Source organism: Leptonychotes weddellii, chromosome 13 (assembly GCF_054177405.1).
Source record: "Leptonychotes weddellii isolate Sample4059 chromosome 13, ASM5417740v2, whole genome shotgun sequence".
In the NCBI taxonomy this organism is placed as follows: Eukaryota; Metazoa; Chordata; class Mammalia; order Carnivora; family Phocidae; genus Leptonychotes; species Leptonychotes weddellii.
This window is the reverse complement of record NC_138381.1, coordinates 45761450-45775618: the sequence shown is the minus strand read 5'-3', so window position 1 is coordinate 45775618 and position 14169 is coordinate 45761450. Positions and strand designations below refer to the sequence as shown.

The 14169-nt window shown below is 34.5% G+C and overlaps 1 protein-coding gene across 2 annotated transcripts in view; it reads left to right on the top strand.

Annotated features, from left to right (window-relative positions):
* THOC1 (THO complex subunit 1) overlaps positions 1 to 14169 on the top strand; it is a 54746-nt gene that overhangs the window by 12221 nt on the left and 28356 nt on the right. The window contains exons 8-11 of one of the 2 annotated variants that reach the window (XM_081801542.1): positions 2228 to 2310; positions 4471 to 4544; positions 9570 to 9678; positions 11748 to 11879. In XM_081801542.1, coding sequence (XP_081657668.1) covers positions 2228 to 2310; positions 4471 to 4544; positions 9570 to 9678; positions 11748 to 11879 — 398 coding nt within the window. The remainder of the gene's footprint in view (positions 1 to 2227; positions 2311 to 4470; positions 4545 to 9569; positions 9679 to 11747; positions 11880 to 14169) is intronic. The other variant, XM_081801541.1, reaches the window with a different exon arrangement.

The following is a 14169-nucleotide window of genomic DNA, read 5'->3' as shown; positions in this document are numbered from 1 at the left end:
CTTAATCCCCTTTATTTGTAGATCTCATCATTTTTTAAAGAACATTTTAGACCTCTTTTTCAATGTACAGCATTACTAAATTGGCGAGACATAGAGAAACCATTTTTTTCCTTCTCTTATTGACTGGTTGAAAAACTAATAACGTTGCTAAAGGTAGCTTTAGACGTTACATATCTTCTATAAATGATGTTTTTAAATTTAATTTCTAAATTATAAAAATAATATAACCTATTTCAGAAAATTCGGAAAATGAAGGAAAAAAGCTGTTTATGATTAATCCTACCACCCTAACGTAAGCTAGGTTGGCATTTTGGGATATTTTCTTATACTATCTTTTTTAAATATTTGTAGACGCTTGACATTCACTAGGGTATATCCCAAGACCTTCAAAAAGCCATTTCAGCATGTAATTTAGCTTGTGGTGAAGTATGACTGAAATTTTTGATGTAATTATGGTGTGTGCTATATTGAATAATAAATAGGGAGTAGACAAACATATTTTAAGTAGTCAGTGCTAAATGGGCAACCAGATTCATTCACTAGCTTAATGACTTGATCTAGCATAGTTTTTGTCACTTTAACTTTTTGTTCTGAAATGTCTTTAGACTTAAAGAAGAGTTGCAAAGATAATAGCAAGAGTACCTGAATAGCCCTCACCTAATGTTAGCCTTTTACATGATCACGGTGCAGTTACCAAAACTAAGAAATCAACATTGGTGGTACAGCACTGTTAACTATAGACTTTATTTGGATTTTTACCAGTTTTATGTTTTTCTTTTTTCTGTTTAGGGATCCCACATTGCATTTAGTTGCTACATTGCTTTACTCTCCCCAGTTTCAGTCTTTGCTTTTTTCATGACTTTGACACTTTTAAAGAGTACTGATCAGGTATTTTGCAGAATGCCCTTCAGTTTGTTTGTCTGATTTTTTTCATAATTAGATGGAAGGTATGGGTTTGGGGGAAGACTACAGAGGTGCTGGGCCCTTCTTGGTGCATCATTTCAACATGATATTGATATGTCTTATTGGTGGTGTTATCCTCCTTGATCACCATATTTTTCTGTTGCTAAGTTACTATTTTTACATTTGTAATTAATATTTGAAGGGAAATACTTTGAGGCTTTGCAAATACTCTTTTTCTCCTTAGACCTTCGCCCACTAATTTTAGCATTCATCTGAATTTTGCCTATAGCAATAATTTTTAGATTGCCTTGGTAGTGGTTTTCTATTTCTCTTATGCCTTCTATATGTATTACTTGGGATTCTTCAAAAGCAAAAGTTGTCTCCTCTCATTTATTTACTTACTAATTCAGTCATCTGTTTCAGTGTGAATTTGTAGATATTTTATTCTCTGGGTTATCGTCCCATAGTATAATTATTTAGTTTCTCGCTCAAATTGTTCTAGTTTTGCCCATTGGGAGCTCTTTCATGTTTTCCTGGTATGAGAAGAGAGTCTGGGGTCATCTTTTGTTTTCTCTACCCCACCCCTAGAATCACCCACTTCTCCAGAGAGCCTGATTCCTTTTATTTAAGAATGGTATTTAGAAGCCAATATCTGGGCCCCAGATCTACTAATTACTAGTGGAGTATTACTCCTTCTGGGTTCTGTTGGTGGACAGAGCTGGGAAACATATGTATATGTATACTAACCCATGTATGCATATACATCTTTATTTACTTCTGTATCTGCCTATGTATGTGTTTTTAAATGACCAACAACAAGAACCATGATTTCATACTGATACTTCTGAGTTTAATCCAGCACCAGTATTCCTGCTCATTTATAAGTTCTTTCTTTGACAGTGAGAAAGCTCTCATTAGCTAAAGTATATTTACTGTATATGTTGTTATGCAACATACACAGTATTGATTATATGTATATACAACATATACAATATTGATAAATACAATTTTTATTTGTGCTTCAGTGAAATTATAAATTACTATGTATTGCACTCTGAAATTATTCTGGACTGTTCATTAATAACAAGGACAACTATATTTGTTATAATGTATGTAGAATTCTGGATACTTTAAAGGCATCTTAAAGAATGACTTTTAGAAAGGATTTGAAAATCAAGTGTGGTATTTCTGACTTGATCTTTTGTTTAATTATGGATTTATCATTTTATACATTTTGGTTATATGACAACAAAGTTATAGTCTTAAGCTTAGTTGTTTGGTGGAATTGCTTTGAAAATCTTTTTTTTCTTCTTCTATTTAATAGGTCTTAACTTGCAGAGTCAATTTAATCTGGAAAACGTCACTGTTTTCAATACCAATGAGCAGGAAAGCACCCTGGGTCAGAAGGTGAGGCTGATAAGAAATCTAACCTTATAAACGAAAACTTATAAATATCTAATCATATTTATAAGTGTATTACTAAGATAACTCCTGTGAATGGGTCTTCTAAGTCACCGAAAAATTTAAAAGCCTTTGTTTCTAACTTATAGAAATAATGTGTGTTCTGTGTAGAAAATGCACACAAAATAGAAATATTTAAAATAGAAAGTACAACTACCCCATAATCTAAGGCCCCAAAGATAACTACTCTTAGCATGGTCTATCTGTCTTTACAGGACTTACTGTGTGTGTAGTTTTATTCCAAAAATGAGGTCATACAATACATATTGTTCTGAAATTCACTTTCTTCTTTTAACAGTATAAAATGGATGCATTTCTGTATCAGTACATTTAGATCTTAGTGTTTTAATGGTTCATGTTAAGTTTTCTAAGTGGATATTTATCATAATCCTGTCAGTGGGCATTTAGATAATTTCTAATAGTGAAAAATGGTTAACAGCATTACAATGAATAGTACTGTATATATCATTGCTAAATTATGCAGGTGTTTCCTTAGGATAAATTCCAATAAATGAAATTGTGTCAAAATGGGTGTGTATATCAGATTTTGATAGCTGTTGACCAGTTACTTTTCAAAAAGGTTGTACTCATTTATATCATCACCAGTGGCACTTGGAGAATGCCTGCCCATTTTCCCACATCATCATGCCAACCCTGGGAATTACCAATTTTTAAAAATTTTTGCTTAATTGATAGATACTTGAAAAGTAAATCTTTGTTTTGACTTACATCCTTGGTTATTAGTGAAGTTGAGGGACCTACAATATGCTTATTGGAATTTATTTTTCTTCTGTGCCAGTTAGAAGCATTGAGGAAAAAAATTACCTATTCAAGCCATTTGCCCATTTTACTTTTGCAATGTCTTTTTCTTACTGATGTGTAGAAGCTCATATTGAATATTATTAATTCATTGCCTACCTGCTTGTTGATTTTTTTTTTCTCGGTTTATAGCTTTTCTTATAACTTTATTTATGGTGTCTTTGCTGTATAGAACTTTTAAATTTGGATATAATATTAATGTTTGTTGGTCTTTTGTTTAGTTGTTTCTGGTCTTGTGTCATGCTAAAGGCTTCCACTCCAGAAGAATATATAAGCCCTTTTGTTTTCTTTTGATGCTTTTATGGTTTATTTTTTCTTTTAAATCTTTAATCCAGCATGAATGTTGGTATATGGAATAGGTTGAGTTATAATTTATTTTTTCCAAATAGTGAGCCAGTTATCTCAGAACCATTTGTTAAATAATCCATATTTGCCCACTGATTTTTTAAAACAACATCAGGTATAATCAACTTTATTTTTAAAGATTATTTATGGTATATCCAGAAGACAGTACAGAGTTGGCAAATTTCTGGACATTCAATACTTGTTCTTCATTTAGGAACAAGTTATGAAGTTTTAAAAATTATCAATTAGATATAACTAATATCTCACTGTAAATTAGATTATTTTATATAATTTGTTCCTTTAAATGTAATTATTATCAATTTGGAAATGATGTTGACTTAAGATTTTTAAAAATTTTGTCTTTCACCGATACGTATCTTTTGGTACTTCTTGGACTATTTCATGTAAACTTGTTATTTTGAATTTCTCACTATAGAGCTAGACACTCAGCGAATCCTGAAGTGTTCCCCAATAATAAGAGTTCTCTGCTGGGTTGGGGAGAATTTCTATGGTCAAATTAAAGTTGGGGACAAAACTACTTAAGTATACTTTGAGTTATTTACTGCAATTCTTAGAGTTCTTAATATACTAATGATCTTCTCGGTTCTCTAAAAGGTCATTGTAATATATTTCTAAAATGTATTTTGCTGTAGACCCTTTATTCCCATAGAGAATCTACAGAACATGTTTGGAGAAATACTGATTTAAAACTTTCTACTATATCTTCATGACTATCTTATATCTTTGTCATATTGCTCTTGAGGTCTCAGATCCTTGTCACATAGAATTGCCATTGCCTTGAAGATTAACTGTAGGTCTAGACAGAAGTGCAACTAGATTTCTCTAACAGTGTTTGTCTAGTTATGTGTGAATGATATTATTCCAGCATGTCTTCTGCCTGACAACTGCTTTGTGACAGACTGTACATTTTTTTAAATTTAGCACACTGAGGATAGAGAAGAAGGAATGGATGTAGAAGAAGGTGAAATGGGAGATGATGAAGCTCCAACAACTTGGTGAGTTTTAGAAGTTTAGAGTTCGTGATTTACAAAACTGGTACCTTAATAACTTATCAAGTACTAGTATCAGCATATACACAAAGGAAGGAAATTATGCTTAGAGATTTCTTTTATTTGTATCTTTTATGTATATTACTTAAAATTATAAATCCTAAATCACTAATAGGCTCTGTTAGTTGGTTTCTAAATTACATGCAGACAGTTCATTATTTACATGGCCTACTTTATGCATATTCCTAACATTTGGAAAGCCAACCATAGGCAACCTAGGCACTCCTCCCCTTTTTCCTTGCATTTAACTTTGTGGACCCAGTGCCTCTGGATAATGGGAGCTGAGTTTTTAATGAAGTAGGAGGAATAAGTAACCGCCTTTCCGTCTTCTCCCCTTCCCACTCCCATCTCCTGTTTCCTATTCCATCTGCTAACTCTGTGCTTTCTTTTCAAATAATTTCTTCCTAATGCTGATTAGAAGCAATGAGGAAGAGAAAAAGGGAGCTGTGAAGGAAAATTTTCACTTCCAGGTGTCTGAGGTGACAAAAGTTATCATCCGTTGCAGTTGAATTTCTGGAGGATCAAGAAGAGTTTCCAGGGGTGCCTGGGTGGCTCAGATGGGTTGAGCATCTGCCTTCGGCTCAGGTCATGATCCCAGAGTCCTGGGATCAAGCCCTGCATCGGGCTCCCTGCTCAGCGGGAAGCCTGCTTCTCCCTCTCTCACTCCCCCTGCTTGTGTTCCCTCTCTCACTGTGTCTCTCTCTGTCAAATAAATAAATAAAATCTTAAAAAAAGAAGAAGAAGAAGAGTTTCTAGTATCTGCACAGGGAGACACATTCCTGGCATCCCAGATTTCAGATCAAACACATATCTCCAAAGAAGCATTGAGAGTAGTGTGGCTCCAGGCTGAATTCCAGTCCTAGTCGTGTAACCTTAAGCAAGTTACCTAACTTCCCTGCAACTCAGTTTCAGTGTCTTTAAAATGTAGTAATGCCACCTACCTGCTTGTTGAGATTATTAAATGAGATGCTGCTTGGACATGGTCTGTTAAGGTACAACGTAGTTATCCTTATTGTTACCATAGTTGTTGATGTTACATATAGTGATATATGGAAAGCGCTAGAACAGTGTTTATTCAGTAGCTATTATTACTAGCTATAGATCTGTGTTTTGGGTTTGGTTTTATTTTAAGACCTATTTGTTCATGTACATTATGGATAGAATATACTTTTGGTGTCTGGCCTGAGCAGCATAAAGGACCAAGGTAGTAGGCTCCAACATAACAGGTCACCTGAAATATAAAAAGAGCCCCCAAAGACAAACTGCCCAGTGCAGTTTTGTCTAGTCAGACTTTGCTGAAGCCTTTATAGATATGTCAGCCCCATTAATTGTTCGTAAGCTAGTCCCAATTGCAGAAAAATCACTTAAACAGGATTCAGCACTCAGCTGTCTCTCAGTCTGTCACAATCATTATATTTTCTCTTTTTTTTTGTTGAAATGAAGTTGACATACAATATTACATTAGTTTCAGGTATACAACATAGTGATTCAACATTGTACACATTCGGAAGTGATTACCAGGATAAGTCTAGCTACCGTCTGTCAATCATACGATTACAATATTGTATTTTTGACAATATTCCCTATGCTATACTTTACATTCGAGTGACTTACTTATTTTAAAACTGCAAGTTTTACCTTTTAATCCCCTTCACTATTTTTTGAATGGAGACAGAGATTGGGAAATTACTTTGTGACCAGCTGTATCACCAGATTGTCTTAGGCACTGTAATTTACAAAGAGCACATTACCCATGTATCTACAGTATGAAGCCCATTTCAGATTTGGCTCAACTACACCAGTAAAAAAGTTTGTATTAAAAAAAAAATTCCAATGTAATGTTCTATAAAATCACTAATTCAGCATTTAAAAAAATATGTCAAGTTGCAGAACATCTTGGTTAAAATAGTTATGAAACATTCTATTTTTAGACAGTAACTCTCATTTTAATTTGTTATGGTTTGCATATATAATAAGTAATCACATTTGCTTTGTGTGGATGAATACAGAATCCAGATGTATCTGTGGAAAGGTGAAGTTAGAAGGCAAATTGCAGTGGGTCAGAACATTAAAGGAGGGTAAAGAAGTGGTGACATTGAGTGTAGACTGCTCTTTCAAGATGTTTAGACGTGAAGGAAAAGCCATGGAGGCACAGCATGGATTGGAACTTCCAGAGGAGAGGATTTTTTTAAAATGTTAGTGCCTCAACTATAAAAGTTTCCTATTAACTTCCTCTTCCTATATTAATACTACTTTAAAATTTCCTCTGTGAAGCACCTCAAATAAATACTAGGCCAACTAAAAATAAAAGGAGATCAGAAGCTTTTACAAGTAGGAGATGATAATTAACACCTTAGATTATTGTTAGTATCAAGCATTAAATTAAGATGTGAGTTTTCTGGCAACTGAGACAGTAATGGAACATATAATGGTTACGTAATTCTCATTATCTGATTAGAGGTAGTGTCCCATTTCTTAACAGGCAAACTTTCCTTGTACTGCATTTCAGGAGGTGTTTATTATATTCTTATATGTGGTAACTGAGTAATATTGTGTGTGTGTGTGCATATAACTATATATATATAAAACTATATAAAATCTTCAAAAGCAGTTTTGTTTCAAAAACATTATTAAGTGTATGGAACTACACATATATCAGTTACAGTATTATTTCATGGGTGTAAATCATTTTATATGTGGCTTTTTCTTTTTCCAATTTACTTGCACATTTTGGAAAATATTCCTTTTGTGGCTTTGGTTTTTTGGTGTGTGTGGCTTTTTTTTTTTTTTTAACTTGATCTGTAGAAAACCCAGACTTATAATCTTGTTATAAATCAATGAAATCGCTTCAGTTATAGAAAATAGTTTATATCAGTTGATGTCCAGATCATTGTTTTCCTGTTTTCAGAGTTGTTACTAGGAAAGAGTGTAGAAGGAGTGAAAGTTAACATGCCCATTAGATTCTTTCAAATACTGCTGGTTCTTGATAAAACTTTTCGCAGGAGCTGGATTTTGGTCATTTAAAAGTTGTCAGTATTCTTCATTATTGATTTGAAACAAGATCCACATGTTTCAAATACTAGTAATTGCTCTAGCAAAGTTAGCGTTTTTTTATCAAAATTAGCTAGCTTGCTTAATTATTTACCTTTATACGTAATTCAAAGCGACTGTAATCTGAGTAAGTACCTAAGCATAATTTCAAGCCTCTTTTGTAAAATAAAGTGCATGCATGCACTCTGTGCCTGCTGTTTCCTTGCAGACCAAGGGCTTTTTCAGTTATTGTCAAGTTCACAGCTTTGTTCCAAACAGTTAACAGTTGTCAGAAGTGTGAATGTAAGATAAGTGATCTGTTACTATGTGTTTGGATGTATGTGGTTTTTTAAAATTGATATGGCAATTAATATAAATTTAATAAAATTCTTTGAATAGGTATTTTATGATACCACTTGTAGTTTGTAATCTTAACCATATGTGAATTAGAGTCATACAGTGAGAATGTTCATCAAATGTGCTTCCATATGTTATACTAAACTACTTTTCCCTTTGTCATTCTTAACTAATGCCTTTTCAAACATTTTTGTAGAAAACTGATTTTTACACTAGCAGATTATTTTTTGCTTTTCTACTCTAACCTTCCTTTATATAAAGTAAGGCATTTTTCAGAGTTTTAAACATTACCCTCCCCCCTCAAAAAAACTTAAAAAGTACATGACAAAAATCATACTCATTTTACTTTACTATAATCCTTTAAAATGCATTATGATATGGCCCCCAATACTCCTTAGTCATTAAAGTAGTTTTAAATATATCCATCTCAAAGATGAAGAGTGGAAGATTACTTACTTCCTATTATTGACCAGAATAGAGAAGGTAAGACTCTTAATATCATAGTGATCGTTAAACCCCCTTCCTGTTTCCCACATGAAATTACAGTCTTCCTTGGATGATGTTTAGAAAAAAATGCTAACTAATCCATAGATTCAGTTTATTAAGGTTTATTTAGAAAGAATAGAAGGTAGTACACAATTGTGTTTACAAATAAAATTAATTTTACAGAGGTGATGTTGAAAATTTTTGTGGATATTTGAAGATATGAAATAGTCAATACCTAAAGCATTTTTGATAATGGCTGTTTTGAATGATACAGAAGATTTTGTTAAAAACAAAAATCTTTTGGGTAAAAAAGTCTGAAATGTTTAACTTTTAAAATTAAAATGTAATATAATTTTGGTAAATTTAAAAATTAAAAGAACGTATTGACACTGCAGGTTTGTAACAGTGAAATTGCAAGTTGAATTAGTAGTGCTGTAATAAAGACACTAAAGAAAAGGCTTATTTTTATAATACTGAGTTGATATGTATTTTACATATTTGTGTCACGCTGTGGCTTTTAGCATAGGTTCCAGGTGACATTAGCTTAAACAATGTGGAAGTTGATTTCTTCTTTATGGAAAAGTCTGGAGACAGGCAGTTCAGAGCTGGGAGATTGTCTAGGGACCTATGTTCCTCCTAACTTCTTGTCCCACCATCTCTTAGTGTTTGCTTTTTCTTTCTATAGTCCATGTGGCTCATCATCATATCTGCATTCTGGCCAGCAGAAAGGGAAAAAGGAAAATGGTAAAATATGGCCCAAAATTTGCACATATGACTTCTACTCCCAACCAGCCAGAATTTAACTACGGGGCCACACCTAGCTGCAAGAGAGGTTGAGAAACAGTCTTTAATTCTGAATAATCATGTATTGGGCCACAATTCAGGGGTTCTATCACTCTAGATAAAGTGGGTCTTGTTAGGGTCTATGAATCCCCTGAAATTGTTTATAAAAGTTTGTATAAGTATGAATATGCACTTCTGTGGGGAAAGGAGCTATAGCTTTCGTCAGCTTCTTAAAGGGTGTATAACTTAAGAAAAGGAGCACTTAGATATTTCTAAAAGAAAGTGATTTCTTTAACATAACATTTATTTTATTAGCTCCATTCCGATTGATTACAACCTGTATCGAAAATTCTGGTCACTTCAGGATTACTTCAGGAACCCTGTGCAATGCTATGAGAAGATTTCATGGAAAACTTTTCTTAAGGTGAGTTGCCAATCATAGACTACCCAAAACCCAATATTTTACAGTTAATGGCAGAGGCAAAACTTGACTCTTATCCAGCATGCTTTTTATTATATAATTTTACCTCATACATTTTTATGCCTATTTCATAATGTTAAACCACTGATTTTGTGGAGTAGTTTATAAATGACTTAGGGATTTAAAAGTTCATAATTACAGCCTTGGGTTTTTTGTTTGTTTCTACATAGTATTGTCAACATGAATTGATGAATTTTTGTCGAATATATTGTCTTGTCTTTGCACAAAATTATTTCAAGTATCCTGTTAGAACAAGGGTTGCAAACTAATGGCCATGGGCCAAATCCAGACTTTGCCTGTTTTTGTAGACAGTTACATTGGCACACAGCCATGCTAATACTTGTAGCTGTTTGTGTGCTGTAATGGCAGACTTGAGTAGTGTAACTGAGACCATATGAGCCATATAGCCTATGAAAATTAATAGAAGGAAACCTCATTTAAAATGGAATCAGGAGTGGGGCGCCTGGGTGGCTCAGTTGTTAAGCGGCTGCCTTCAGCTCAGGTCATGATCCCAGGGTCCTGGGATCGAGCCCTGCATCTGGCTCTCTGCTCAGTGAGAAGCCTGCTTCTCCCTCTCCCACTCTCCCTGCTTGTGTTCCCCTCTTGCGGTCTCTCTCTCTGTCAAATAAATAAATAAAATCTTTAAAAAATAAAATAAAATAAAATGGAATCAGGAAGCCAGCATGGAGACTCTCACATTCAGCACTAGTTGTCATTTGCAGAGCCAGCTGGAAGAGATGGACCTTGCCAGTCAAAGTACTTTACTATCCCAACAGAAGAAAGGAAGATTTCTTCCTCTCCCAGCAACAGCCCAGCCAATGAGAGGCAGTCACAGCTCAGTCAATGAGAAGCCACCATACTTGGAACTCCCAGTTTACTCCAATGGACTTTTAGTTTATAACAGCCCCTCCTAACTCCTCCTTTCCTCTATAAAAGAGCAGTCGTCTTTGTTTTCCCGGACCTGCAGCTTGCTTGTCCCAGATTACAATTCTTAGCTATTCCGAAATAAACACATTTTTTTTGCTGGTGAAATAACTGGTGGTTTAATTTTATTTTAAGAGATTTATTTTAAAGAGAGGGGGAACACAAGCAGGAGAGGCAGAGGGAGAGGAAGAAAGAATCTCAAGCAGACTCCACCCTGAGCACAGAGCCTGAGGTGGGACTCGATATCAGGACCTTGAGATCATGACCTGAGCTGAAACCAAGAGCCAGATGCTTAAGACTGTACCACCCAGGCGCCCCTGGTAGTTTTATTTTTAAGGTTAACAAGCTTATGGGCACCTTGGCAGGCTCAGTCAGTAGAGCATGCTACTCTTGATCTCAGGGTTGTAAGTGCAAATCCCACTTGGGGTGTAGAGATTACTTAAAAATAAAATCTTAAAAAAAAAAATAAAGTTTAATGTACTATCAGGAAAAAAAAAACTGGGTAGTTCTTGTTTTATAAGAATTCTCTATATTTCTTTTACTTGGCTACTTAAATATCAGTTGTCCTTTTTGGTTGTAGTCAAAATCCAAGGTAAATAGGTAGCTCTTAAAAGTGGCACGGTATGTGTTCAGATTAAGTGATGAGTGAGAAATCATCCAGAATTGTTCCCCAACTGGGGGAACAAATCCGATAGGATTTGACATCATTGTTTTATTTGGTCACAGCGTTTAGCACAAGAAATGCTTGAGCATTTTCCACAGCTGGTTAAACATCTAATTTCACTGGTAAATTTCTGTGTACTTTCGAAGCATTACTTTCTCTGTTTGCCGCTTACACAAACTGCATAAGAAATTACCTTTTTTCAGGAGTAGAGAGTTTATTCCTACTTTGACAATACCATGAACTCTTCATACCAAGTAGTTTTAATCCCATTTTGCCATCATAGTTTTTTCTTGTTTAATGTGCTTTACAGTGTGCATACGTGGTTAACTATGAGTAAATTCTAGGTATTTTGTTATAGAAAGGCACTAAAAAAATTATTGGGCAACAATGCCAAATAAAACTAATTGGTATTTCTACTTTGCAGTATTCTGAAGAAGTTCTAGCTGTTTTTAAGAGTTATAAATTAGATGACACTCAGGCCTCCAGGAAAAAGATGGAAGAATTAAAAACAGGAGGAGAACATGTATATTTTGCAAAATTTTTAACAAGTGAAAAGGTATAAATTTTTCTTTTTTACTAAGCATAATAAATAGTGGTCTTTTTTTTCTATTTAACTGATGTTTTTAAGTTAAGTTTCATAGAAATGTTTATTTTTGGTTAAAGCTGATAAGTATTAGTTTGAGAGTCCTGTGAATTCCTTGCACAAGTAAGACTAATTTGATTCCAGAGGTGAAAGAAGTTGTTCTGCATTGTCTGTTTTGTAGGCTTATTTTGCAGTTTAATTGTTTTTAGGTGTATATATTTTGAACCTCGAGTTAGGATTTAATTTGCATTTATGAAAACAATATTTTGTAATTAGTTTGTCATTTAGGTACAAATAAGGGGTTTAAACATTCCCTGATAATTTTATTTATACAGTTTAATCAGTAAATTTTGTTCAGATACAATGCTAAGGGATTATGTAAATTTTCCAGTCAAAATGGCACATTAAGTGTATGTTTTGACTTACTCCCTTTGCTCCAAACACATAGAAATGGGAGGTAAAATATAAAAGGAGAAAACCGGGGCGCCTGGGTGGCTCAGTCGTTAAGCATCTGCCTTTGGCTCAGGTCATGATCCCAGGGTCCTGGGATCAAGCCCCGCATCGGGCTCCCTGCTCCGTGGGAAGCCTGCTTCTTCCTCTCCCATTCCCCCTGCTTGTATTCCCTCTCTCTCTGTGTCTCTGTCAAATAAATAAATAAAATCTTTTAAATAAATAAATAATGAGAAAACCAAAAGACAAAGCTGGCCCTCCAGAAACAAGAAAAATATCTTAATGGACTAGAAACACCAAGTAGTGAGTGAAACTGAAATCTCGGGCCTGCTGGCCTCATCCCAAGCAGGTGGTGGCACCCAAGAGTTTGGCTACAAGTGATAGACACCAGTGTGTTTCATGTGGGACCAGGGACCAGAGCCAGATTCATTGCTTAAAGGCGGGAACTGGGGTGGAACTTTACCCACTTTTGAAAAGAAGCTAAGAAAAAATGTTACCAATCTTCTGCCCAGGGCTGTGGATTCATAGGAAGCTGTGGGTGAAGGGATAACAAAGACACAGCTTTGTGTCAAGCTTTGTGTCAGCTTGCTCTGGACTGGATATATGATATACATAATATACCAATGAAATAGTTGGCTTCAGAAATTCATCACAGGACTTTTTCCAAACTTGACTCCAGGGGCTCTGGTGGAAGCAAATGCAAAACTACTGACAAGAAAGGATGTACACAGGGAGAAAGAAGAAGTAAACAAAGCAAAAGGCTCTCATTCAAAACTCTGATACATTGCAATTCCAAAATTCATAAAGAAATTCAATACTAGGAAAGATCACCAACCAAATCAACTATTGGGATATACATATATTTATTCCAGATAGACGGCTTGACCATGACTTCAAAAACTTTAAAATAAATGTTTTAGATAATCAAAGAGATAATTGATGATATAGCATCCACTGAGAATGAATAAATTGTGAAACTGAAACAGGCAGAAATGAAATAGAATGGTTGAATATGACAACTAATTGAGAGACTTAGATATGAAAAATGTGATCATCAAAACCAAAGCAGAATATACAGAATTAAACTATAGATTGGATATAGATGAAATGAGAACTAGTGACCAGAAGATAATGATAAGAAGTTCACCTAGAACACACAGAAACGGGGGTGGGGTTTGTTAACTTGAAGGAGCAGTTAAGAGCAATGCATGGTCGATTGTGAAATTCCAGCAAATATCCAATAGGATTTTTAAAGAACAAAATAGAGGGAATGGTGGGAAAACTATATTGAAAAGAATTAAAGGTAATACCAAGTTCTCAGATTAAAAATATGCTACAACTACCAGCAGGATAATGAAAGTTAAATTCATACTTCAATACATCATGCTATAACTCCAGGGATAAAGAGAAAACCTTAAAAACCACCAAAGGGGGGAAAAAAGACAAATATACTAGAAAGGACAGAAGACAGTGAGGAATTATAGTACTAAGGGGAGAGGACAGGACTATCAATCTAGAATTTCATACCCAGCTAAATGTGTTCAAGACTATGGGCAAAATACACATTTTCATTGACCAGGAAAACATACCACTCAAGACCCTCTTTTTTAAAAACTACTAAAGGATGTTCTCCAGGAAGAAAGAAATTGAACCTGTAAGAAAGGAGTGGGATACAGAAAGCAGTGGTGACCACAAAAATGGAAAAACAGTAAATTTATTGATTAAAAACAAAACTGTCATAAAAACTGATTTTTAAAAATCCTATTGTGGAATTTAAACTAGATGACAATAATAACATGGGAAGGAAAAACAG